The sequence below is a fragment of the Lampetra planeri genome, chromosome 39 (genome assembly GCF_965212315.1).
Source record: "Lampetra planeri chromosome 39, kcLamPlan1.2.h2, whole genome shotgun sequence".
Taxonomy (NCBI): Eukaryota; Metazoa; Chordata; class Hyperoartia; order Petromyzontiformes; family Petromyzontidae; genus Lampetra; species Lampetra planeri.
In genome coordinates, this window is record NC_136145.1 from 530,719 (window position 1) to 558,553 (window position 27,835).

The window sequence follows — 27,835 nt, forward strand, 5'->3', positions numbered from 1 at the left end:
TCGAGCGGGGCTTGATGGTGCCAACCGGGTCACCAATGACTGCACAAACAAATACTTGCATCATGAACACTGTCTGATATACCAGCTTTGAGAATTTAATTAAAACAATTCGGTTTTTACTATCGTGTGACAAACAACTCTGAAGCAGGGCCACGTGGTTGGGCAGCACCCCCGAGTGTGTGTATAAGAGGTCACGTGATGTGATCTCAGAAGTAGCTCTACGATATCCCATTCCACGGGCCGTTCTCCGACACGTTCTGTGACACGTTCTCCGACACGTTCTCCGACACGTTCTGTGACACGTTCTCCGACACGTTCTCCGACACGTTCTGTGACACGTTTTCCGACACGTTCTCCGACACGTTTTCCGACACGTTCTGTGACACGTTCTGTGACACGTTCTGTGACACGTTCTGTGACACGTTCTCCGACACGTTCTCCGACACGTTCTGTGACACGTTCTGTGACACGTTCTGTGACACGTTCTGTGACACGTTCTGTGACACGTTCTCCGACACGGGGCGTGATGCACCGCGAGAGGCGCCTTGCGGATTCTCCACCCAGTGGCGCGACCACAGCCGACAGCGCAATCGGAATAGAATGGTCGGAACAAAACAAAAAGACGGAGAAAGATCTAATTAACAAAACCATGATTCTCTACGTCTCTCGCACACACAACAAGGTTTACACCGACTGTACTTTATTGTCAACATCATTATAACAATTCTCAAATTAAGACATAAAAAAAACCCACGAAGAATATGAACAACCCAATTATACAGTTTCCTTTTTTTTTGGTGAAGTGCCGCACGTCCCGTCGCAATCAGCGGTGCCCCCGGGGGTGCCGCCACCACCGCCGCCGCCGCCGTGCAGTGCCACGCTCCGCTGCTGCTCCCATTCCGTCTCTCGTTGTTGTTTAATAGATCAGAGCGCCGTCACGAGCGGGAACAACTTTAAGTGGGGCAGGTTTCACTTAGAAGCAGGAGAAAAGATTCCACTTACGCAAATAATCATAATAAAAACATGTATCCACCTCGTCAACTGTGCCCTGAATGCATTTATAAATAATGTCAACTCGTAACGCCGCCACCACCGCCACCGCACGGTGTTCGCTCCCTCGCTCTCGTCGAGGGAGAGAGACGGGACGAGTCGGAGGCGCCGGCACGAGGAGGAACCACAGACTGTATCAAGTGATACAGTAATTTTGCTGTGACGGTTCCACCCGAAGACGGAAGCTTGTGTTGCCTCCGAAAGGTCGTGATTTAATTAAATGTATTTATTTTCTTTTTTTACCCACGTGACTTTACCGAAAAAACTAAAGAGTATGGAGCCTTGCAGTCACGAAAACTTCAACTCTAAAGTAGCAACAGTCAGGCGGTAAGGAGCTGGTGCTTCCAACAATTGCCCAAGCTCTGAGGACCTCTATACATTGAAATATGTTATCGGCCAATGAATGAGTTTTTAATTGTTGAAATAAAATATTCCATGTCATGTCTTCATTTTGACTGGGGTAAAAAAAAGAAGCTAAATATCAAAGTTTTATTTTTGAATATTTTTCAAAACTGGGTTATATATTTTACGTATTTTTATGCGTTTTCGGGTTTGTACCACTATGTTCCTGAAGAAGCTCCCAGCGCGTGGTATAAAACGTCAGACATCGTGCGGAACGCCGCGCGGTACAAACCGTAAACACATCGTAAAGCCGCACCGCACAACCGCGAATGCCTATAGAGGTATACGGTCAAATTTATTTCATCAATCAGTAAAAACATTTAATTTTTCTTTATGAAAAGGCATGGACTCTTGTCTGACCCGTTGGCCAGCGGACAGAGGTCTAAGTCCAGTGTGCCACACCCATTTACTCCGTTCCGGAATTCCACACCATCCAATATCAAAAGCTCACTCATGGTGGATGTGAAAATGCGCACCGGATCGGAGCAACACGGACTGGCATTCTGACACGCACGGCTACTGGCCGCCGAGCTTCACTGATATGGAATGCGCCACTTGGCAGAAAGGGAAAGGGGGCGACTCGAGAGCGGGGGAAAGGCAAACACGACGTACCCCAAACAAATTGAAACGTTCCATAAACGTCCCGTACCGACAAAACGAGAATCCCAAAACTTGTGACTCCATTTCCAGATGGCAACAACATCCGCATCGGGTTTTCCAGCTTCGGGTCAACATGTGCAATTGGTATGACTGGTTCAAAGGAATACCGAACGTAGTTTATGTATGGACGAGGCAAAGGTGCAACCCTGCAATTCCTTGCTTACGCCCCTGCTGGCGGAAAGGCCTCCATTAGCGGGAGCTCCGGAGTGTCGAAGACCCTCGGTCATTGAAATCCTACGCACACGGAGTCGCAACGATCTGGAAAACCCGTGGTTGTCCGAGCTGCCTCCGCAAACTTAAATCCGCAAGCCGACACTGATCGTCGGCGAGAGAGAATCGTCCGGGAGAGGAATCGATCATCATTATCATCACCATGTCCGCATAGTTCTGGCGCGCCGATTCCGCTAGCAAAATGTTCGTGCGCGCTCGCGAAGCCGCGCCGCGCACGGCATCCCTCTGTGCCCCCCCCCCGCCTCCCCCATAAAAAAAAACACTCACTCCCGCGCACGCCAACGATGTGAGATGACGATGTGAGAGATCCGCCGATGATGCGAGATGAAGATGTAAAGAGCAGACGGGCGCAGTGGACGCATCCTCCGCTCGTTAAAATACCCCAGACGGCTTTGCTACCCCCCCCCCCGTCCACTCCAAAGAACTTGTGTTCACCCACACCTGGCCACGTCGACCTCTCTCCACTGAACAATCGTCCTGCGCTGCCGACGTTGCATGCAGTTGAAGGAGTCGAGTCACATGTAGATGACACGGTGACATCGTGCGCCCTCACGGTGTATGGAATTCCTTCGTTGGCTGTCCACGAATCGCACGACGACTGCACTGAGAGAGGAAGTGATGACAGAGAATGTGATGAGATAAAGTGATGATAGAGAAAACAGTGCGACAAAGAGCTGAGAGAGACAGAGATAGCTTCTCGAAGCCTCAGAAGCATCTGCAGACGTTGCACGTACGACATTCGTTGGCCAGTATCATTATCCGCGAAATGTTTTATTCACAAGCATCTCCGGAACGTATCCCTCGCGAATAGCGATGGAATAATGTACCCACTGACTTGACACGCAACAACGAGTTTGATTGACCAGGACGCTGGCAGCTTGTGCGGCAGGCAAGTGCCACGGTGTGGTTCTGGCTTGGCCGGGCCGATCGTCGGTGGGGGAACCGCCCGTACCGTGGGGGGCCCGGCGCTGGATCGGCACAGACGTGCCACTGGAGAAGGGGATGAAGGGGACGCGCGCACATCTGGCGAAACACCGACGTGTGACGCCGCAACACCAGGGTGGCGTCTCCGCGCGAGGTACAAGTTTGCACTGCGCTCATAACAAAGTCCTTGCGAGGGATCAGCCCGGGCACGTCATGGAATGGACCAATGAATGCAGGAATTCCTCAGCGGTCTGCCTGTGCTGCCAAGAGTCTATAAATGTCTGTAACAGGAGTTGTATTTTTGTTACGCGTTTTTTCCCCCGTTAAACTGTACCACGGACGTTTCAGCAGCCGAACTCACGGCGGGCGAAGGGACGCTTTGCCCCGCAGAGATATGTACAAGCGTGTGCACACCTGAGCTCCTGTACCCCCCCGACACTTGGTGGGGCGTGCGACGCGTCCGAATTGCATCTCGCTCCCTGGTCGGGGCACGGCTCCGAAAATAAACAACTCAAGAGAGTCCGCGGCTCTCGTATAACTATACAAACCCCCAACACAGAGCCTCCCTCCAGACTCGACAAGCGTGCAAAATGCGGCTGTGCAGGATCTCTCCGCGGGAGGGCGTTCTCAACTCGGGGAAGGGTCTTGTCGACGACAGATTGTACCGCAATAGTTTCCGAGCAAAACGTCGTTGGGCGAGCAAAGATTCCCGTCTGTTCTGTTTGTCTCTGTCAGACTGAAGGGGTCAGGCCCGTGGGCTCCTCGGTGGAATCCCAGGAACTGTATAAAGGTGACAAAGCCCAGGCCCCCTGGTGCTGACAGACCCCCCCCCCCGCAATGACTGCTCGCACTGTGAGCCTGTGTGCCACGCAAACCACGACAGCACGTGATCCCAAAGTCACTTGAACACGACTCATACGATACAAAAATGGCTTTGGAATGAGGTTACTCACAACATTTGGGTTTGACCAAACCCCGCGTGCCCAACTTTCATCAAGTACCCAACGCTCCCACTCCCCTCGAAACGATGCCTGAACCCTTCCAGGAGTGCAAATCCCACAAAAATGCGTGTTTTTGTTTAACCGGGAGAGTCAACTTTCATTTTCCATCTTTTCTTCAACCACAGCGACACAACGACCACAACCGCCAAAGTTAAATTTACATTTCAAAATGCTTTTCGCGAACGGCGTTTTTCTCTCTCTCAACGACAACTATTTTTCTTCTTCTGCTCGCGCTCCCTGCATCAGGGCTTCGAATCGCATCGCCGGCACAACCGGTCCCCTGGCCGGCGCCCGGCGACTAAATGTTTCCGTCCTCCATCAGCTTGTTGAGGCCCTGGCAGATTTTGGCGAGGTGCTGCTGGAAGGCCGGCTCGGTGCCGTAGAGCGCCGCCAGGAACTCGCCGTCCCCGAAGCTGCGAAAGACGTTGTCGACGCGTGCGTGCGACTTCTCCGTGAGGTGGTGGCCGATGAGGCGGTGCAGCATCTCGCGGCAATCGTCGAGCGTGCGCGCCAGGACGTCGCGGTCGAAGGTGAACTCCACCTCGTGGAAGCTGACGGCCGTGAGCGTCGCCTGATTCAGCTTGCGCTTGAAGCGCTCCGCCGTCGCCAGCTCGTCCGTCGAGAACTGGCCGTTGCGCGCCAGCACGGCGAGCTTCACGGCCACCTTCACCAGGTCCTTGACGGCCTTCTGCGAGGTCTTGCGGTCGTGCGAGAAGGCCTTGCGCGCGCGGTACAGCTCGTCGAGCACGTCGCTCGCCGCGTCGTCGATGAGGAAGCCCGCCACCGAGCGCGTCGCCATCTTCCCCAGCAGCTTCTTCTGGGCCTGCACGGCCAGGCTTTTGGAGCTGAAGCTCTCCATGTCAACTGCGCACACACGCACGCACGGTCACTCAAAATTAGCGATTGCGCTGGAAGCGACCGTGCGCGCGGCTCGTCACGAGGCGCGGTTGCTGCTCAGTGACGGAGCTGCAGAACAGCCCGAGATGTTGGGTACCAGGGTGACCGAGCCTATCATTCTCCGTGACAACCGCACACGCGTCATACTATTATTATTATGATGACGCTTGTTTACCAGGAAAGCCTCAATACGTTTTTGCAGTCGTAGGTGACAACTGCTACGCATTTCTCAACGATGTAATTTGCGAGTAATTTTTCACATTTGGCATAAATTAGGACCATGCCGCCAGCACAAAATGGCCTCGTCTTGCGAATAAAGTCAGGGATGGATCTTTAATGTCTACTTTGTAGCAGACAGCACGTAGTCGTAGCATTGCTACGGCTAATACACACGGCGGTATTAACCAGGGTGACTGACGGCTTCGAACCGCAGTGTCACCGCCCCACGATTCAAAGACAAAGATCCCCCGTGTAGCCTTAACAGATTGTTGGGGCAATTTCTGTTAGCGAGTAGCACCTATGATGGCCAGCACGGCACATAAGGGGGTTGGGTGGCCAGCACCACGCCCGACCACCTTTGTCTCCCCAGTGGCGATGTTTACATACCGCACCAGGTACTCATTTGAGACCGAGTCGACCTAGGGGAGGCCCAGAACCGGTTCAGGTAATCATCACGGGTTCGTAGCGCAGTGCGCTAACCACTACACGACCGTTCCCCACTACACGTGCACACACACACACAGGTATGTGCAGGCGCACGTGCCGTCCACACCAGCCGCCGTGACAGCCTTCGCAGGTGCCCACTTACAGTGGAGATCTCACTCCAAATCAATCCAGTGGTATTAACTTTTCATCCATTTCCATAACGCCGTGTGGAAACTACCAGGCCTACCACTCCACGCGAAGCTCCCCGGGTCTTCTTGGACACCGCTATGCCCTCCCTTCTCTTTGCTTTCGAAACGTGGAGCCCTTTAAAATAATATCTGGACCGGCTTTAAACATTCAGGCTGGCCTTTCTAAGAACCATCCTGGATATATGACTGGTTAGAGGGGGCTTAATGGGTCTCGCATGGGCTAGAAAAAAGATGGACTGATGCAGTAAAGAAGGGTGTGGGGCTGAGTAGGCTTGCCGATGACTGGTACCAAAGGTGTCAAGATCGGCCTCAATGGAGAAGGCTCGTGAAGGACGCTACTCGGCAGTTGGAGGCAGTCGCCCTCCAGCAGCAGCGGAGGGTCAAAGAGCAACGCTGACAACAAGCAGAGCGTCGTGCGGCTAAAACGCAGAAAGTTGGTACGGTTGGGAGCGCAGGTCTGTGCATCTGTGAGTCATCTCAGTCAGTCGACCCCGAGCACCCCCGAGTCTGCCTCCTGCCAGCGCGCCTTTGAGACTTCACGTGGCCTCAACGTGCATTCAGCTTGAAACAAGCGCTGGGGTGACGTCAGTGCCACTTCGTGGCGAATGGTGACTGCTGCTGCTGTTGTTGTTGTTGTTGGGGATTAGGGCATCATTAGGGCATCATCGCACTCCTCGGCGTAAATCGGCAGTGACAGGAAAGGTCGCGCGTCAAACCGCTCCACGCGACGGTGGCAATGACCCAGGGGACCGCACCGCCGGTATCCATTTTCGCGATTTCCTTAATTGGTGTTAACGGTTGTCTTTTACATAACCACGGCGACAGCCGACGGACGTTTGCTATCTCCAAGCTCTCGCTTGTTAAAGGTAAAGGTGCAAATCTGCAATTGCTGGCCAACGTCGCTGCTGAGAGTGCCTCCGGCGGTTACTTGGTCTACTCTTCCAGGCCAGGCCAGACTTCTTGGAAGAGGTGGAGGTGCCCACACTTCACCCCGCCACGCGCGAGCTGCCGATCGACAGACGAGGGTGAACTCACTCCCACTGCTGGATGGACAGAGACGGCGGGTGGGGGACGTGGAGGGGTGGCGAAGGGAACCTGCACCGTTGTTTCAACCGCCGTGCCAGGACATGGAGTCGAACCGGCGACCTCTGGGTTGCAAGTCCCGTCCACTGGCCACCATCACACAACAGTTGGCAGAGCCTCTCGCCTGCTCAGCAATGCAACCATCTCTCAATGCGTTGTCGCCTGGTGAACAGCGATGCCCAGCGTGGTTCTAAAATTAATTATTTAACTAAAACATAATTCCCCCACCGGGTGCGGCGGTGCACGACTGATCCTCGCCACCTTGGGTGGGGGGGTTGGTGGATCACACAGAGATCTGTGCAACTACCCAAATCTGCTGGACTGCCAGGTGGTGGCCAGAAGGTGGCAGTACAGCGGCTTAACTGGAGTCGATCTCCGTGGATCTCGGTCACCCACCGGCTGTTGTGTGTGGTGAGTTTTCTCCGGGTCTTCCAGTTTCCCCCCAACATGAAGCCAAACAGACTCACAAACAAACCTGGAATGTGGAAGTCTCTGGACTATGGAACTCTCTGGACTATGGAACTCTCTGGACTATGGAACTCTCTGGACTGTGGAACTCTCTGGAAGTCTCTGGACTGTGGAACTCTCTGGAAGTCTCTGGACTGTGGAACGAATCAACGGTGCAGCACAAAACGTCCCCCGCCACCCCTCCCCCCCGAAATCCCCCCCCCCACCGCCGGCTGCTGCTAGGAAGCCGCACGGCAGACGGCGCTGAGTGAAGCGCGGTGCAGCTGCCGGAAGCGGTGGCGGCGTCCTGCCGGCACCGGCGGCTCGTTACGGGACGAGCTTCAATCGGCGGCCGTGACAGCGACTCGGCCTCCCTGCTGCCGAAACGAAACCGCGGCGCGAGCGGCATCACCGCACGGCAGCTGAGCTCCGATGCGGGGGAGGGGGGGTGGAAAACCCCGAGGGGGGGAGGGGCGGCGCGAGTGACACGACCGGGGTCACAGCGCAGTGGCCAAGTGCAAGGAGGAGAATCACTCCACCGCCAATCCCAGTCCCGTCACGTGCGCCTCCTTGCCCCCGCGCGAGCCAAGGCGGGTCAGCGACATCGATGCACTCTGCGATGGGCCCTAAAAGCCACTGGAGACCAATTAAGGGTGTCTGGACGTGGCCATTATACCCCTACCCAGCCCAATTAGGCGTTCCTTGGGAGCACGGAAGCCCCTAATTAGGGGGGCGTGGCGGGAGGACCCTCCCTGCGCACAATGGCACGCTCCCAATCCCCGCTTCCCGTGCCCGCAGCAGGTGGGGGGGGGGGGCACCGTGGAAGGAGTAACGCGCCCCAGCCCTTCCCGCGGTGATGGTGGCGATGATGATGATGAGATGGTGACCGGCAGGTGTGTTGAAGCTCCAGGGCGCCCAGCAAGCCGCGTGTTATTATTTATCCAAATATTCGTGTAATTGTGTAACCACTTGTGTTATTCGTTCCCCCCACCCCCCATACTCTGTTGCGGTGTTGTTCGAGTTTGCACGCGCGACTGTTACATTTACATTCCCATATAACCTCCGCTGCTATTTATCCGCCATTGCCTAGCCCTGCTTAGGGTGCCGGACACCAGGAAAAAAACAGACCCCCCCCCCGTCCATGCGAGTCGACTTGCCGTCTACCCCCCCACCACCCCACACACACGAGCTCATTAGCCACGCAGGCAATGACGTGGGTGCTTTAGCGCTGCCACGGCTGTTCTGTAGATGCACTCCAGCACGCACGCGCACGCACGCACAGGGCACAAAGATCCCCCGCCGGAGAGCGCACAGAGACGGCCGCGAGCCATTGCTGTGATCGAGCACCCATGGAACGCTGGCACCGTCGCGTCAGGGAGCCGTGCGCTCAGCACTGCGGCTGGCTGGCTATTGTCTTGCCACCATTACCGACGAAGATGACGACGCATACCGCGCCAGATACTTATTTATGGCCGAGTTGACCTAGGCGAGGTCCGAAACCGGTTTGGATATCACTCGCCAGCGATGTTCGTTGGCAATGAGCGGGAATCGAAAACTTGGGTCGACTTTGCTCGTAGCGCGGCGCGCAAACCACCACACTACCGCTCCCCACATAAAAACACAGTCACACAGTCACACGTGCACAACAACAACCGCCGTTCGCCACCGAGTTGCAGCGACGTCACCACGACTCTTGTGCAAGGCGAGGTGCACTATGCGGCACACGTCCGCGCGCGCTCACACACACACACGCGCGCTCACACACACACACGCGCGCTCACACACACACACGCGCGCTCACACACACACACGCGCGCAAATTACCAACTTACACCGCTCCACGTGTCAAAATAATTTACCACCTCGGCCGCAAAAAACACCGCTACCCGTGAAATGCCACCTTCAGGAACTCGGCGTGTGGCACTAATTTCGCAAATGCAGCCTCTCTCCTCTCTCATCGTCTCGAGCTTTAGGTGGATCGCAAGGAGGATTGCGGGGGGGTGGGGGGGCTCAGACGGTCGGTGCATTAAATATTAACGTCGCATCTCCTCCGCCGAGCGCTTTCCATGACGACTCCTTCATAAATGGCAGCAAAGCTTCAAACATTTTTTGAAGTTTAATTGCTTTTTTATTTTATAACTCTTCTTCAAACGCATTTTTTGTCAAAGTTAATTCAAACAAAATTAATAGGCTGAACAATGACGGAAAGGGCGCGGGGTCAGGGATATTTGTAGAAGGGAAGCTTAGGGGTGGGAGAGAGGGAGGGAGGGGGTCTGTGCTATAGGTCGCCGATCAAAAGCTCAGGAAAAGTTAATTCCGCCCTTTAAAATACTTGACACATGCACGCACAACGTTCAAGCTCTCGCTCTGAGACAGTCAGCTGAAGGGGTGGCGGTGGGTGGGCGGGCGGGTGGGTAATCTGGTTGTCAGTATTGGGGATCGGTTGGCAAAGGAAGGCGAGCGGATCTCCTGCCCCAAATGTAGTCGTGCGAATTAAGATGTTATCAGCGACGATGACAATTATTTTACCCAGCGGAGCCTCTTTGCGGGAAGGTATCCGCCGCATTGGGGAGTTCGGCCGATTCCACTTGTTTGTATGTTACGTTTGAACTTCTTTCGCACTGTACGTGGCCAACCGTGTTAATCGGTGTGGATTTGCGTGGGAGGAAACACGAGCGCCAGCAGAAATCCACCACAATGTGTACGCTGGAATGACACGCAAACCTTCGCACAGATAGATTTGATCTGAACTCAATCCAGAGCAGATGGATCAAATCCATCTGCGGACCGCATCCATTAATGCACTGCCATCTGCTGGCACCTTGCGGCCTGAGCCAGTAACGTGACTTCCCCATCCCCATGACTCTGGCCAGCCTATTCACGGGACCCCAACGTGGTTGACGGGTGGGTCAGCGACTGGTAAAAAAAAAGAACTGTTCGTATCCGGCACACCACATTCAGTATATGTCTCGCCAGGCAAGAACAGAAGTATGACAATAGAGTCACGTGTGGAACCTCCTCAAGTTCTGTCGCAAGTCTGCAGTAGGTTCTCGCACGAGCCGGGGCGCCGACGCTCTGCGCTGATCACGCCGACTCATCGCAGGTTGTTCACGTCCTTCCTAATTTAGGCCGAGTTCTCCACCCGCCCGCCCCTCGATCGTCGTAATAATATTAATGATCTCATTTTCATTTCGCGGCATTCGTCAAAATTGCAGCATTCGTGAAGGCAGCCGGAACTGGCACTGCCAAAAATTGCCCGAGCTCTGTGGTCCTATATTGGGACGTTTGTACAACTCAAAGTCTCGACACTAACGACAACAGTTTAGCAGTGGTCCGGATAAACATTCCGTGAGAAATTAAGCCCCTGAGCAAAATATCAGCTGCTCCTTCGGAATGGACACGACAGTGCACGGTCGGTTCTTTCCATCCACTCCAGTCAAGTGGGATGGGATTGACGGAGGGAGGGAGGGAGAGAGCCATCGGCATGGTGTCCTCACCAGGAATTCTCACCAAATCTAACCGAGTAAACGAGTGGACCTCGTTGTGCGGCACGCACCGCCGCCGCTGGGCTGTGTCGGAAATATCAATCCCGTCATATTGGGGAGCGCAGAGGGGGGACAGGAATACACTCGGGGTGCCACGCTAATAGCGCTGTGCAGTGCGCGCGTGCGTGGGAATACGGCGCCTGCAATGAGTGGTGCGGTGGTTGCCGGCAGGCTCAGGCGTACGATCCTGGCAACCTGGGTTCGATTCCGCGCGACTTTACAACGTGGCTTGAACCACTTCTATGGTGACAGCCTAGAGTGGCCAACTGCTCGGGGTATAACGACCATCGCCACTGGCATGATGCTACGAGTTGTCACGATTCAACCTCGGCAATTGAATCCGTTTGTTTTAGTGATGCCGTCAATGTAGCGGCCTAGAGTGGCTTCCGGGGGGCTTACATGAACTTATTACATACAACGGATATCCACAAGAAAACATTGATTCTGACGTGCCTATCAAATCGATATTAATCAACGAATCATTACACCATCACGAGATGCTGCCATGCCCGCATCGGTACCAGCGATATCAGAACCCGCCCCTGGCCTTACCACGCTACAGGCGGTGCGAAGTTATTTTATGATTAACAATGAATACACCCGCAGTATATAACCAGGGCGGCCTGCCAGATTCCAACCGCGAACCTCTGCACCTTCGCCCCCCCCATTCCACCCCCACCACACACACCTTGTAAGTTTGTAGATCCGCCGCTGACCTGGCGTGGGGTTGTAAGCATCAGCACTGGGGAGACGACAACGCTCAAACGTGGGTGGGTGCCGGCCACGCCGACGTCTCGTGCGTCACGCCGGCCGCCCTGCGCTTAATAGGTGCTCGCTAACAGGTTTGCTGCGAGTCGATGGGGATAAACAGGAGATGATTATGTAAGTTTTTTTTGTGGCTGTTGTAAATAACCACGCAATGTCACGATTCACTCAGCCGTCCCACGGCCGGCCCACGGCTCTTTGTGCCGGGTCACCGGTCCGTGAGGGCTCTCTGTTTTTCATGTAACCAATTATTTCCCCCACCAATTATATTCACAAATGTATTTGTCCCCCCCCCCCCCGAACGGCGTAGTGACGTCGCAAGACGGACAGAGAGCTCTCCCGTCACCGGCCCTCGCTGCCCGCGAGAAGAGAACGCAGCGCGCGGACGCGTCGAGAGAGCCGTGAGAAACGGCCGGCCCACGAGACGATGGCATCATTACGGTTGAACTCTACCCTGGCGTGCAGCAGCGCCGACGGTCGACGGCGTGCTGCTGGCCACGACGAGGCGGCCTCCAGGAGAGAGCTCGTGGAGTTTTGCCGCCCCCCCCCCCGTGCCCCTCCCCGACGTTGAAGGGAGCAAAGACGGCCGTGGCTGACTACGTGGTCCGTAGGCACCATGGTCGTGACATCCGACGTCGCCCGTTATGGGCCTCTTATCCATGTGAGGGGGGCGGCCCCCTCCCCCTTTTTAATGCCACGTGAGGCCGGCGCAGAATTTGGTCTGGCGGGCGATAAATAAATGGCACAAATACCAAATGTACCAAGTAAAAAAAAAATTCAGTGAAAACCAAGATCAATGTTTTGGGTTTTTCATTCAGCCATTGGAGATGGCGCTGAGACCATCAACTCACGACACTTGAGAACTCGGTTTAATCACAACTCAGTCGGTGCGAGTCTATGAATCTCTATGCGAGTCTATGGGTCTCTATTTGAGTTACTGGTGACCGGGCAGAGAACATCAACTTATTACACTTGAGAACCCAGTTTAATCCCAGGCAGTGGAAACCATAATTCAAACGCAGGATATCTCAGCGGTACCAGCAGCTCACCATCTCTGACACGGCATTAGCTCCGCGAGCCACCAGGCCACTTCAAGGCTGTGTTTTTAAATGAGGATACGAAACAGGCGTCTTATGGGCACAGCAAGATCCAGCTGCTGGTAAATAGTATGAACAGGCAGGGAGCTGGAGAGAGAGACACACACACATATAAAAAATAAAAACCAAACAGAACTGGTGCTGCCCTGATTTTGCAGTGACCCCTACGAGCCAGAGAGTTAATGAGCACGGGACAATAACAGTTCCTGACAGAGCGAGCGACTCGTGAGTGTGCAAACACGTGGAGAGAACACGACCACCTTCAGAAACCTCAGAGGTCAAACCTCACAGATCAAACCTCCGCGTCAACAGCAGCAGGAGGCGAGTGTGTGTCGGCGAATTCTTGTTGTGCATTTGAGTTTTTTTGTCGTCTCGCATGCTTGGGATTTCTTTTCCTGTTCTTGAGTTGCCCTTCGGATGCCCTCTGAGGGTTATTTTCCATCGAGAAATGTTGACTCAACAATCTGATAAAGTTCGCGAAAGGCATGTAAACATTTCAGCTTCAAAAAAACATCATATCTCTCCCGCAGGAAAGAAAATATTTATATATTTATATTTGCATCTGCCAACAAAGCCTTGGTAAGTTGAGGCATTTTTTCTTCAAGCCAGGACCCATATTGGCACGTTTTCTAAATCGTTCAGTTTCATAAGAAAAAGCATGTTTGGTCACCCCGGATAAAACTTTCGTCTAATCGAGCGATGGCTAAACCACGGCTCAGTATCATTTTACTTATTTATCCAGGATAGCCACACTGAGTCGTGGGACTCTTTTCAGGGGGGTCCGGCATTGGCTTTTTATCTTCAAGATGTTTTCTGCCAAGTAATGCTGAGCGTGTTTATACGTGTAGGAGGAAACCGGAGGACCCGGAGAAAAACCATGCGCGAGGGGAGGGGGGGCAACACTCCATCCCCGTACAGGCAGACAGAGAGGCAATTAGTCCACTTGCTGGAGCGCCTTCTCCTGGCGAGCCAGGGTACGGCAACCTCCTCGACGCCCACGGGAAAGGAGTTTCAGAACGTGTGCGTGACACAGCAATCCTGGCTGCTACTTCCACAGTGCTGGGTTACAGGCCACGTGCATAGCCACCACCGCGCGGCACATTGGGGCCACAGCTGCTCGCTTTGACTTTTAAATCGAACAGAAGCCAAAAGTGCCCGAGGCACTCGCCTCTGGCAGCAGAGCCAGGACATGAATACTCCCGGGGCGCTCCCGCAGATTTGTGAATTAAAAACTCCGCAGCCAACCAGCACGAGCGAACTGGTCAGCATGACCACTCCAGATGACCGCTCCAACCTGACCGCCGCATCGAACTGTCCCACGCGACCGTGGCTGTGGGCCGGATGAAGATTTTGGTGCGTGGTGCTCCTAAGGCCACCTCTGTTCGACACTGCGCCACCAAAGCTTTGCGTTTCACGAGGCTGGCACCCTCACGAATGCACCTCCGCCGCCTAGCGCTGTGGGGGAGGGTTCAGGTTTAATGCTCGTTTGCACGCAGATCTGGACGGGGAGGGAGAGGCCAGGGTGAGGCCAGGGTGAGGCTAGGTCTCCTGAGTTAGCCAGGCACGTCGCACTCCCACCGGCCCAAGCATCCAGACCGCCGTCAATTTTGTGAATGAAATTGGTGTTGAAAATATTCGTCGATGAAGTTTATTTTTATTTTTTCACGACGACGATGACGACGGCCGCCCCACAAAGGCGAAAGCGTGACTCACAATGGCGAGACATTGTGAGTCACGGTATCGTGTAATTGTGTTAACATTATTAGCGACTGCAGTGCCCCGAGGAAGACTAAACACGGTAAATGACTATATACAGTGCGTTTTCTTTTTATTTACAGACTTTACTGATTGGCTGACCTGATACCATGGGGGGGGGGTGGGGGGAAAGTTGCGCACCCTTCACACCAACGTTCAATAACCAACAGCATGCGAAAATGTTGACTCCTTTAGTCAACTAGACTAAGAGGGAGCGATTAGAAACCAAAAAACACAGACCCCGACTTAAGTCAAACTCCGAAGGTTGTTGCCGACTGGACTATGAGCACGACTAAAACCTGCCGGTCCGCAAAGAAGTCCCCGCTCGTAGGGGTGACCGCTGCCACCAGGCGAACACCCCCCCCCATACCTTGCGCCACTCACCCCATTAACCCCCCGGGCCTAGTGCCACATTAACGCGGCTCGGCCGCTGGCTCAAACCGCCCGCGGACGCTGCATTCACGGCCGCTGCATTCACGGCCGCTTAATAATTTATCACGCTGGGTCGGTCGCAGGGAACGGTTCCAAAAGTGCGGGGCGCGCTCGGAGCAGAGGGGTCCAAGACGCTCGCAATTTACCTCCCGCGTTCCACCAAATTAAACGACTTCCATTTAGTTTTTGTACGGCCATTCTCCCTCTCTCGCCCTCTCTTCCCCGCCCTCCCCTCTCTTTGTCTGGCTCGACCATGAGCTCTCATCTCGTGCCCGGTCCATCCACGTCCCCTTCCGCTTGCGTTAACGCTGCGTCCCCACGTCAGGTCTGTCGCTCCGCTCTTTGCGTGCGCAGAAGAAGAAACTGTTTGCCTTGTGTCCCGCTAATGCTCGCTCGCTCGCTCTATTATTTTTCCTGCCCGCTGCTGGATTAAGGCCTCTCCCCCTTCACTGCCACGTCCTTCATCCAGCGGCGGCCATGATCGGTGCAGACATCGCTCGCGACTGATGTTAGCCGTAGACGCGGCAAAGATGAAATCGAACTCGGGTGACCAGGTTCATATTAGTTCTGTAAAAACAGAACTAATTTAAACAACATGTGTATAGGACTTGTTTGAAAAGACCTTGTGTTTCTCGCACCACAGTGCAATTCAAAGGAAAAAAGTTTATTCTTTTCACTAAATTAACCTATTAACCTTAAAAATTATAGTCGTAATTTTTTTGTCTTTTCTTCTAATATTCCAATTGTGCTAATTGGCATGAAGTGTCCGTTTGGAACTCTGGTGCGGCAGTGCGTTGTCCCGTGGCAGAGAACGGCTCGCAAGAGGAGACATCACAGAACTCGTTCTGAGGACCCCTTCACGTGACCTCGAGTGCGCGCTTGGAGCGCGACACCGTCTCACACTCGCTACTGCGGAGATGTTCGTCGCAGTGGCAGCCGCACCACGTGTGAATCCTCCGCTGGAATTGTTTTCAGGGGGTTGTTTTGTGCTGTTGTTGGCCGGGCTGAGATCATGAAGTCGCTGTGCTTGAAATCAGAAAATGTATTTATACTGGAGGAATCCGATGAGCTATAAAGCGCTTTTTCACAGATGTCCAGTAGGGGCGGGTCGGATTCGAACCTAGGATGTCGGCAACGTCTCCACCCACCGAGCCCCCCACGGCCAATTCCCCAAGTCGTCAAATTCTTCGACCACATTTGTGTGGGCTCCCAACGAAAAAGGAATCAACCGATTGATCGATCGATTGTGAAAGCTTTCAAAATGACAGCACTTGTGCTGGACGGCCGGCCATATGCACCCCGTTGATGTTGTAGTGTGGTCAGCCAGACGACGGCTCTCTCTCTCTCTCTCACGAACTCCCTCGTTCCTCGCACAAGTTCCGAGTTCCCAAGTTGATATTGTGTAGCCAGGGCGAGAGCTCAAAGAGACCCGGCTGATTCTCGTTTTGCACGAGTGACCTGGGTAACCAAACTGACAAAAAGCAAAATGGAGAAAATACACCGATGAAGCCAATAGAAATCAGAGCAAAAATGTTCGTCTATGGTGCAATGTAAGTCTATGGGCAATGCTTGTGTAGGGGGAAATGTAAGTCTCAGGGAAATCTTAGTCTATGGGCAATGTAAGTCTCAGGTGACTATTGCACTAATATGTACAGAGACGAGGATACACGACTCAGAAGCAATTGCAAGTGAAGTCACGAAGAATCAACGGCTTCTCATGCGATTCTGCACGGACCGCGAGCGCGTCAAGATAAATCACGGCTAAGTCGAGGGCAACGAGCACGGTAGGGGGGGGGGTCGCCATGCCCCCCCCCCCACCCACCCTGCTCCCGACGCTGTCCCAGAAAATAAATGAAATCCGCCGTTTGCACACGCGGCTTCCCAACGCCAACGAGGCCGTCAATAATCAGTCAACGCTTCCGCCAAGGGGCGGCCGGCAGTGCCTCGGCTCACACGGCCACCGCTGGGCCTCGCAAAACCCTGGGCTCGCCGGGAGCACCGCACTCGCATTGTTATAATGGGCAGATAATGAGCGAAGGGGAGCGGTGGCAAAAGCGGGAATCGCACTGCACTGGATAGCCGGCGACTCGAGTTCGATGCCAGACCACGCATAGCATCAGTGGCGATTGATGCGATATCGAAACTGGTCCTGGGCCGTCCTTCCTTCTCCACTTTATTAACCGCCACTGACCAGCGTGGTGAAGTATGGTCAAACGACCCTTGTGATTTGACATGGTTTGCAGAAGCCTTTGTCCCCATGGACATAAGCACCAATCATTGGATTCAAGCAGCTGCTGCATTGGAACGTTTGGCCAATTCTTCACTGAGAATGTGAAATGTAGAGGTCACCATCATCAGTCATGGTCCGTCCACTGGTGAATGAAGGCCTCCCCGAGCCATGGCCATCCCCTCGCCGTCCCGCTACGCAACAATGTGTCGAGCACCTGCACACGAGCCGATTTCACCGCTCTGTCTCCACGGTGGATGCCCTATCAGGCACCACCTCACGTTTGGCTACCACTGTCGTTAGTTTATACCACCAGCCATACACACACACAAATTCATGGCAGTAGATGTGGGTACCTGATGCACACATGGAAAATAAAAATAAATCTCCAGTGTGCGACTGTGGTCATCCAGAACAGACCGTACAACGTATCATGACGCAATGCCCGATCCACAAATGCAAAGGGGACATCACGGCGATACCACTCCACTGCTCCTGATGCGGTAGTCTGGGACTGACCGCCTGCATGTGCACTTGTAGTTGTGGCTCTGCATCGACATCAGCCGGAGGGCAAGAAGAAGACCACGAGCCATCATCCCTTCGAGCAGCGTGCCCTGCCCAAGCCCACTCACTCTCCTCGACAATCAATACGATGCCTCGGACAGGGATACATCTCCCTGATCCATGTGCTCCTCTTGCTGTCACAGTGCCATTCCAAGCATGCACCTCTCCATTCGTACAGTTGCATACCTTTTAGCATTTGGCCTTAGTTATCAACGCCCCACGTCGATAATTCATATTCCGGCAGCGGATTACATGCTCTCTAAAACACTCCTTGTCCGTACCGCGATTATATTCTGAGTGTGCCCTTTGAGGTCGCAGCACAAGGCAAACATTTCACATGTTTTGTGTGCCCATAGGGAATTTGATAATGCGGTGCCATCAGTAGCATCACAACCTGCCTACGGGCACTGACAATAAATCTATCTATCTATATAAATCATCTGTAGAGATGGTGATGGCTGGCTGAGGGGTGAGAGCACTGCGCTAGCACCGCTCAGAACTTGTGTTCAAATCCAGGATTCAGCTGAGTCCCATCAAGGGCAACCCTACCAACGGTGACAATATCTAAACCAGCCTCCTCTCATTCACCTACCACGCTGATTAGCGTGGTGAAGTATGGTCAAATAACACTAATGACTGACTTTGGCGTGGGGAGGCCTTATCCAGCAGTTGATTATCAAAGGGCTGCAATTTATTTTTTTATCTTAATACTATTCATATTCTCAATCTTTTACTAGTAGGAACGTCCTGATTACACCAGCCCACAGGGGATTATTATGTCCGTCCGTCGTGCAGGGAGGGGCTGAGTGGGGAGGGAGGGGAGGGTGGGGAGGGGCTGAGTGGGGAGGGAGGGGCTGGGTAAGAGGGGCTGGGTGGCGGGTGGGAGGGGTGGGGCTGGGTGGGGAGGGGCTGGTCACCCCGTGGTGCCCTTATAAAACTCAACGTTTAACCTCCTCACCCCGGCTTGTGCCCGCCCTCACAGTCGGGCATATTTGCGAAATACACCACGCCGCCGTTGACCCTGGCCATTGACCGATCAATCCAACGTTCCTACCAGCTCCCTCCGCAGGAATGTGTTAGTTGTGACCCAATCTCAACAGGCTGCACAAATGTAGATGGGGAATGTGCATTGAAAAGTTTGGTGGGTCACTGCACAAACGTTGTGAAACGCCCTTCCCGTGGGCGTTGATGACATGCCATCCCCTGGCTCACCGGGAAAAGGCAGTACAGCAAATGTGCATTTCACGTTCCATCTTTATGATGTAGAGCCTTGCCAAACTCTGGCACGTGTGGGATTTTTTATGAGCTCCCCCGTTATCCGCCCACATGGATAAACACGAATTGGCCGAAACCACCTTCATATATAGAAGAACTCAGAGCTTGGGGGTGGGGGGAATTTGGCGCCAGCTCACCACGTGGCTGCTGCGTTCCTCCGCACGTCTCCGAGTTGTCCTCTCTCGACAAGAGCGAGGGGAATACCGTGCGGGTGGCGTGTTGCAAGTTGACATTGTCATCTATATATATAATAGGGAAATTTGTGAATATGTGTGTCTGTTCGAAATGTTTAGCATACTTTCCGACATACAACAAACTTGGAATTTGGCATGTGGGTAGTTTCCAGACTGCAAAAAGTATAAAAATAGATTTTTGTAATTTTTTTTGGGAGGGGGCGCAATAATGGATATATTTTGCACGGCAAGTGAGCTGTGATGTCACATCTGTGATGTCACATCTGTGATGTCACATCTGTGATGTCACATCTGTGATGTCACATCTGTGATGTCACATCTGTGATGTCACATCTGTGATGTCACATCTGTGATGTCACATCTGTGATGTCACCCGCATGCGGAAGCGTCACGCAGTGTGCCTGCTGACGTCACCCCCCCCACCCTCCACGTAGTATTAATCCAAGACAATAATCCAAGTCCCGGGCGAAGCCGTGTAGTGAAGCTCGTCTTAATATGTATAGAGGTCTGCACAGCTCCGCTGTGAGTAGCGCCGTCTCCTCAGCTCGTCTGCTGGTTCCTGCTCGTGCCTCCGAGTCGTCGTCTTTCGAAGAGAGCGAGCGAAAACCGTGCGGTGGCGGCAGAGCGTTACAAGTTGGAATTATTGAGAGTCGTCGGGCAGAAGATTTCACACTTTGAGGTCGGACTTAGGAACAACAACAATAATAATAATGATGATGCCCTTGTGCTAGGAAAGCCTCGCAGTGTCTCAAGACTCTCAGTAGCGCCCTGTACTGGCAGCACGACCCTTGAACTGTAGAGCGAGCTGCAAACACCAGTCGGGCAGCCTCCCTATTTAACAATTTCTAAAGTGAGATTGAAAACAATCTCACTTCATGCTGTAGAAGTCACGCTGTTATAAATCACATGTTATCACTTTGCTTTCGCAGCTTAAGTAATTTTTTTCCAGCGTCTTCATCCTAATTATGTTCGCTGAGCTAAGCTCGTATTCTTATGGAATATAAATGTACCTATTTATTTCACTACGAAGCGCTTCTTTTCCATCAAGGGCACCATGGAAAATAAAGATGGTTCGACCGATGTTTGGTCAATAGTGCCTTACGACAAACGACGTCGTTGTATTTGCTCGAACGACAATTAATTAACGAAAGTCGCATTGCACATTAACGAGTGAGCGATCCATCAAATGTTAATATCGTTACCGATCACTCGTCGCAGACCTCACCGTCGTCTCCTGTTAATCATCCGATCGTCACGCTCCTTTGAACGTGTCGAGCACTGACAAACACAACACCCTGCGTGAAGAAAGATGAAAATAATGATTATGGGGGGGGGGGAATTAATTTGGACTTAATAAATATGCCAATTATTTACACAGCAAAAACTAACAGAGTCCTAAGACTCTTTCTGAAGGAGGGTCCTGTGTTGAGATGTTTGGCGAATTCGTTTATAAGGGGGATTCCTTTCATCTTCGGTGTCCTATGAAGAAGGCCCATTGTCCAAAACGTCTCCGATCATATTACTTTCCCTTTTAAGGCCACAGTGTTATTGACAAATGTGTTTTTAAAGGGCTTTCTGCTTGTGCAGCACTGCCAACGTCAGTATCACCAAATAATTGCTTTACGAGTGTCTTTGAAACCGGAGTACCAAAAGGTAATGTGTGCATCAGGGAGGATGATGCTCAAAGCTGTACACCAATAGATTTCAAGGTCAGTTCCATTAGAGTCACATGAACAGGGAGGGGTCCGCAGTATGGATGTCGTTGAAACTTGGGCTGGAAATTTCAGCCGAAGGGAAGAGCCTTCACGGAAGGAGAAACCACCCATTGGACGAGCGACCAGTGGCCAACACCAACACGAGCTCGTTCGCTTGGATTGGGCAAGTTTGCCGACACGGAGCCTCGTTCTCAAAACTTTCCGACTGGACCGATTCACTTACGGCGCTATGACTGCTACAGACGCCAGGTGGCTCGGCACGCGAGCGAGCGACCCGCATTCGGGAAGGTCACGAGTTCATGGGAGGGGGGTGGTGGGTGTGGATTGACTCAGACCATCATCTTTTCCGGGGCTAATAAAACAGATACCACTTTTGTGGGGAAGTAAACAGTTGGTTGTACTAAAGATAAACTGGCACCCGCCATTTGGGTGTGGAATATACGTCCCTGGCTTAGGGTGGTAAACCGAATGTGAGCACTGCCTCAATCGCTCATCCGAGCAGGAAGTCACTCGTTGAGACTTCTCACTGTGAGAGAATACTCTACAGTTCTTCCGTTTTTTCCCTCTACTCTATAAATGCGTGATGTTTATTTTAAATGTATTTGGCTCCGATAAATGTCCACGTGATAAGCCTCTTCTTCGAGCTATTTGTGGCCACGTCACGTCTGAAAGAGAGCTATATAGCTCAGTGGGCCTTACCTGGACAAATAAAACTAGGTTTGAGTTTAACGTGAACCAGCGGTGTTACACCATCTGTCTATGAATTTGACTGCGCTGTGATGTTCGAGCATGCTGCATTGCCTGTCCTGTGAAAGTCCCTGGCACCGTGTAAAACGCACTTGACACCGTATAAACGTCTACGGTGTACATTGTAGATTTTAAACGTGTGCATTAGTGGTATCGTTTACGTGCTTGTACATGTGTCGCACGCTGCCAGCGGACGCCCTTGCAAACAACGGGACGTTTGCATATCGAGGGAATCTCCAGGCGAAAGATAAAAAAAAAATGTTTTTATAAAAACCGGCTCGCACAGACCCACTCTCCACGTGGGCGCCGAGCGGATCGGTTCGCTAAACTAATTCGCGACGCCAAGTCGCCGTGACCAGGAAAAAAACAGACAGAAAATTCATCGCTATAGAAACTATCTGACAGGAAACAACGAAATAAATAAATAAAAATCCCCAGCGCTGCTTGGCTATGGACCAATGGTGCCGGTTGTAATTACTGGCGAATTTTCTAGCTACGTGACTTTACCGAAAGAACCGAAGCGTATGGATTCCTCAGTCACGAAAGCTTCAAATCTGGTTTTACAATGTCCTGTAAATTCAGCACCATTCTTTTTTTTTACTGTATTCGTGTTTTTTTTTCTCCTGATGACGATCGTTTATGTTGTGATCGAAACGTCGTAGTTTTTTGTTATTTCTTTCTTTTATCCGCCCAACACCAAGGGCCTCTTTGGTCACAGCCATTGTTATCTTGTGCGAAGGAGCCATCGCCGGTGCCACAAGCAGAACAATGAATTTGCTCGGCAGGAGTCTGGCTTTGAGCTGGCAAATAAATAAATAAATAGCTATGCAGTTACCAGTGAGCTTCACTAAAGTATCTCTCAAAACAATAAAAAAAAACGGAATGTTATTTTTCTACACTTACATAACTGAATAAAATATACAGTATACGTGGGAACAAAATACAAACAGCTGTGGTAGCCCAGTGTAAAATTCCATTTCAAACACCGACCGTCAAGGACTAAGCTTACATAACGTATACAAAGGACTTGTCCGTAGGCATTACATTTCTCTAAACTGTAAAACTTTCAACATCGGAGTACATAATGTGCGTCCTTCGCTGTGCAGCAGCCAACTGCTCATGTTCACGTCGGGGTTCGCGATGAGAGTCGGGGGCTAGCAGGGACACACTGCCGTGGTGGGAGGATGAGGGTCACGGGGGTTTTACCTCCGGCCGTGGCAAATGCAACAGCAGGCCCGTGTCTCAAATCCTCCCTCCTCCTCTCACGCACCCAGCGGTCGATTGATCGATCGGCAGGTCGCGTGCGGTGAGGATGAAGTGTAGAAGAGTAGGCCAAATACCATTTCTAGAGGGGGCTCTCTAGAGCTCCCTCTAGTGGAGGCCTGTTTTCCAGCAGTCGCTTGAGCGAACAATTGCGAGGCTGAAACTTTAGCGTTACCCCCTTAGGGGCTCCTGTTCGGGGCTCAATGGCAGGGATAGGATTAGTGATAGGATTGACGTTTGGGTTAATGTTGTGGTTTAGGGTTATAGACAATGAAACCTCCATCAAACGTTATTCAGGGAAAGCGGCCAGTGTGAACTCTACATGTCTGGATCCAATACAGGCCGAGGGCTTCCCCACGGCGTACGTACGGGTCGTGGGGGGCGTCATATGACCATACTTCACCGCGCCGGTCACTGCAGCCCAGTTTAGATACATTGCTCGACACTCACGTTCGCCGTCGTGGCGGGTAATCAAACTCGCATCGGCAAACCACTGCACCATCGCTTCGGGAATATGAACGCAAACATTCCCACGCTGGCCAAAACTGTGAACAGTTTTTAACTTGAGCACTTGACATGCACACAGCAGCGGCGGTGACGATGGCGACAACGACGATAAGCGCTCGACAAAGGGCAACGGACCGGTACTCTTCATTTCCTGACGGGCAGGGAGAGACACGATCGCCGCCCTTTGCTCTAATCTGCCCAAATGTGTCCTCGGCCTAAATGCCTTTCATTTGGGAGCGCGGTGGCGGCAGGCGTTATCGCATGACGGGAGAGGAGGAGGAGGGTGTGTGTGGTGGGTACGGTGGGGAGATATACGTGTCTTCTGCGTTCCTTGCTGCACTCCCGGTTGGCAAGACGAGGCACGCGAGGTGCGAGAGAAAGCAATTAGAGACGAGAAAGCAACGCACATTAAAGAGACTACAACATCATCATCATCATCACAGCCACCATCATCATCATCGGCGACGGCGGCGGCAGCAGCAATCAACTCTCATCCTCTCCGCGCAGCTAAAAATAGCGCGCTAACTAACGCCCTGGAGTTTAATCGCCGTTAACTTGATGGCTGTTGCCGTTTGAATGTATCATTTTGGTTTTGATGGGGTTTATTGTTTTTGACTGTCGATGTTGTCTGTGTTGCCTGCACCAAAAACGTCGGGGAAAGCCAAGGCCGTCTCTTGGACCCATCTTGCACGTCATCGCCTGCGGTTATTTGTTAAAACCGTACAATTCCACTCTGGTTTTTTAGAGCCCTCTTCGTTCAAGGGCATCCCAAAGAGCTTGACAGTCAAATAAATGCATCAAAAAGCCACCAGATATTCAATACAGCTCTAAAATATCGAACCGAAAGACATATTTACCATTTCATTTAAAATATTACATCTTTATCAAATGCTTTATTATGAAGGGGCAGCCAGTGGCGTAGCGGTTAGCAAGTGTGGCTCCACTATGAACCCGGAAATCTGAGTTTGATTTCCTGGCCACGACTAACATCAGTGGCAAGTGATATCTGAATCGGTTCTGGGCTCCCTCCTGTTTAACCACCCGCACTGACCAGCTTGGTGAAGTATGGTCAACTTACTCTCAACAGTGGATTGACAACGGGATTACAAATTCTTCGTATCCGTCATTATATTGTTACTCTTTCAGCTCCGTGTCCTTCCTTCCGTACTGCCTGGTGACCATGCATGGCTACGGTTTATGTTAAAACATTGCTGTTTGAGCTCGCAGAGTAGACGGTTTGTTGGTACAACCATAACACGACATACAACGTAAAATAACACAGACACAGCGCAAATTCCGCGAGGCCACACGCACACCACCGATTAGCCTCTCGCTTCTCTCTCCGCTCTTGCCCGCGCACCGCTCCACTTTGGATTCCCTCCCATCGTCCATAAGCTCCGACTACAATAACTTCGCGAAAGTCATGAAGCAGGTCACATTCTTATCCATGGACTCCAAATGTGCTCAGAAGAAGGAACATTGAAAAAAACGTGCTCGTGGTACCACTGCCAACGCAGCAGAAGCAGGATCACCAAATATTTGTATTTTTTATTTACTCCTGTAGGCCGCTTTTCATTTTGGGCCTGTGCTTAGCAACCATGATATTAAAAATAACTCTCTCCACCCCTCCAAACCATGCATTCCCAAATGCGAACAACTTTCACAGCGAAATGCACTTCAAACACGCCGGCATTGGCCCAACGTTGGCACCTTAGCCCCACGTCCCATGTTTACTGGGGTACCACTGCGTGTCGGGTTTCGCCGCTGTGCTGAATTTCCACGCACCTCCGATGAGCACGGTTGGCTCGTACGGCACGAAATCAGTTCAGCATTCATTCACCAGCTGTGTATCACGATAATGAAGTGACCATTCACGCCCCCAGGGCTTCTGACCGGCACACCACATCCAATGCCCCCCTCCCGCTTTGGCTGCGGCTTCGACTTGGGCCACTCGGGTTTCCGCCCAACTCCTATCGGCGACCTGGGAAAGATTCAGCGACAACTCGAGCCCAGGACTTCCATAGAGACGCACAGACTGACACGGGACCCCCAGAGAGTTGCATTGCTCGGAGGACCCATAGACTGACAAAGCCATTCTTGAACTCCCTACACAGACACCCAAAGACTAACATAGATTCTCACAGGCTTTGAGAGAGCCGCAGATGTACGTGGCACTCAATTTGGCATCTCCTCGTGCCCAGGGTTACTCACCTTCAGGCTGATCCGAGAGCTCCGCATCGCTGCAGCCGCTCCCCTCGTCCGAGTCCAGACAGAGAGGGGGCGACGTGACCTGCTCACTCGAGTCCATGTCTCGAACGTCTCCTGCAGCCTGTAGCCTGTAGCCTGTAGGCTGTAGCCTGTAGGCTGTAGCCTGTAGCCCGTCCTTGTAGCCTTGTAGCCTGTAGCCTGCAGCCTGCAGCCTGTAGTCTGCAGCCTGTAGTCTGCAGCCTGTGCCCTGTAGTCTGTAGCCTGTAGCCTGCAGCCTGCAGCCTGTAGCCCGTCCTTGTAGCCTTGTAGCCTGTAGCCTGCAGCCTGCAGCCTGTAGTCTGCAACCTTGTAGCCTTGTAGCCTGTAGTCTGCAGCCTGTAGCCCGTCCTTGTAGCCTTGTAGCCTGTAGCCTGCAGCCTGCAGCCTGTAGTCTGCAACCTTGTAGCCTTGTAGCCTGTAGTCTGCAGCCTGTAGCCTGCAGCCTGCAGTCTGTACCCTGTAGTCTGTCTCTACTGCACCCTGCACCCTGTAGCCCTGTAGCCTGCACCCTGTAAGCTGTCTCCCTGTAGTTTGTCTGCTGTATCCTGCACCACAGAGGCTGACTGCCTTCAGTGGTCTGCGCTCTCCAGCCTGTATCCTGCACCTGTATCCTGTAGCCTACGCAAATATATCCTGTCGGCGATATTCTATGCCCGCAATGAATATCCTGTGGGCTGCACCTACAATCTGCACATGCAGCCTGGAATTATAAGCGGTACCCTACAATGTGTCCCCTAGACACTGCACCACCTCGCACCTGCAAACTTTACAATTCACACCCTGCACGACCACACTCTCTACAACATTCACCTCACTCCCTGCCCCCCACAACGTCAACAACTTGATATAACACGCTACTTGCCCCCTTGCCCACTACAACAACAACTACAACAACTACAACACCAACAACTATTCTCCACGACACCCTCGCCTGGCTAGTCGCAGCAGCAGCAGCTGGCGAGCCAACACAGCTCCCACTGCTCTGCCTCTTCTACCCAGAGCGGCTCTGGGAGGCAGCCTCGCTGCTGTGCGGAGCCTGCGGAAGAAGAACAGCAGCAGCTGCTGCTGGTGGTGGCTGGGGTGGTGGTGTTGTTGGTGGTGGTGTTGGTGTTGTTGGTGGTGTTGGTGGTGTTGGTGGTGGTGTTGTTGTTGTGCCGTCTAGTGGAGGAGTGTGCTGCTGCTGCTGCTGAGGCTGAGGCAGGGGATGGACAGGGAGCTGCTTTAATAACCACGCAGCGACATCCCTCCCCACCCCCCACCAGCCAAACACAAAGACAAAGACCCCCCGTGTAGCCTCAACAGGCTGTAGGGGCAAGTGCTGTTAGCGAGCACCTATGAAGGCCGGCACGGCACACGATGGGGTGAGTGTCCAACACCACGCCCGGCCGCCTTTGTCTTCCCAGTGACGAGGTTTACACACCGGCTCCAGCAACTCATTTGTGGCTGAGTCGACCTAGGGGATACCCAGGACCGGTTCAGAAAATCGTCACTGGGTGAAACCGTGAGCGGGAATCGAACTCGAGTGGCCGGGTTCGTAGCCCAGCGCAGCGCGCTAACCACTACCCCACCGCTCACCCACGGCCCCACGCACTCACACGTGGATACAAACGAAGACAAAGACCCCCCGTGTAGCCTGAACAGGCTGTTGGGGCAAGTGCTGTTAGCGAGCACCTATGAAGGCCGGCACGGCAAACGAACAAAGGGTCACGCTCGGCCGCCTTTGTCTTCCTAGTGGCGATATTTACACACCGCAACAGGTAGTCGTTTCAGAATAAGAATCTTTATTTAGACTGGAGGAATCTGATGAGCTATGAAGCTCTTTTTCACAGATGCCAAGTCGGGCGGGTCAGGCTGACCGGTTCAGATAATCGTCACTGGCGTTGGCCGTGAGCGGGAATCGAACTCTTGTCGCTGGGTTTATAGCGTAGCGTGCTAACCATTGCGCCACCGCTC

At 52.7% G+C, this 27,835-nt stretch overlaps 1 protein-coding gene across 4 annotated transcripts in view; it reads right to left on the reverse strand.

The window, feature by feature from the left end:
• Positions 1–679: 679 nt before the first annotated feature.
• The window catches only part of LOC144731433 (tumor necrosis factor alpha-induced protein 8-like protein 1), a 62,220-nt gene continuing 35,064 nt past the window's right edge, over positions 680–27,835 (reverse strand). For 3 of the 4 annotated variants that reach the window (XM_078612469.1, XM_078612468.1, XM_078612470.1), the window contains one exon: positions 680–5,132. In XM_078612469.1, the coding sequence (XP_078468595.1) occupies positions 4,567–5,127 (561 nt within the window). In that variant the 5' untranslated portion in view covers positions 5,128–5,132 and the 3' untranslated portion in view covers positions 680–4,566. Of the gene's footprint in view, positions 5,133–25,846; positions 25,974–27,835 lie in introns of those variants that run through there. The other variant, XM_078612467.1, reaches the window with a different exon arrangement.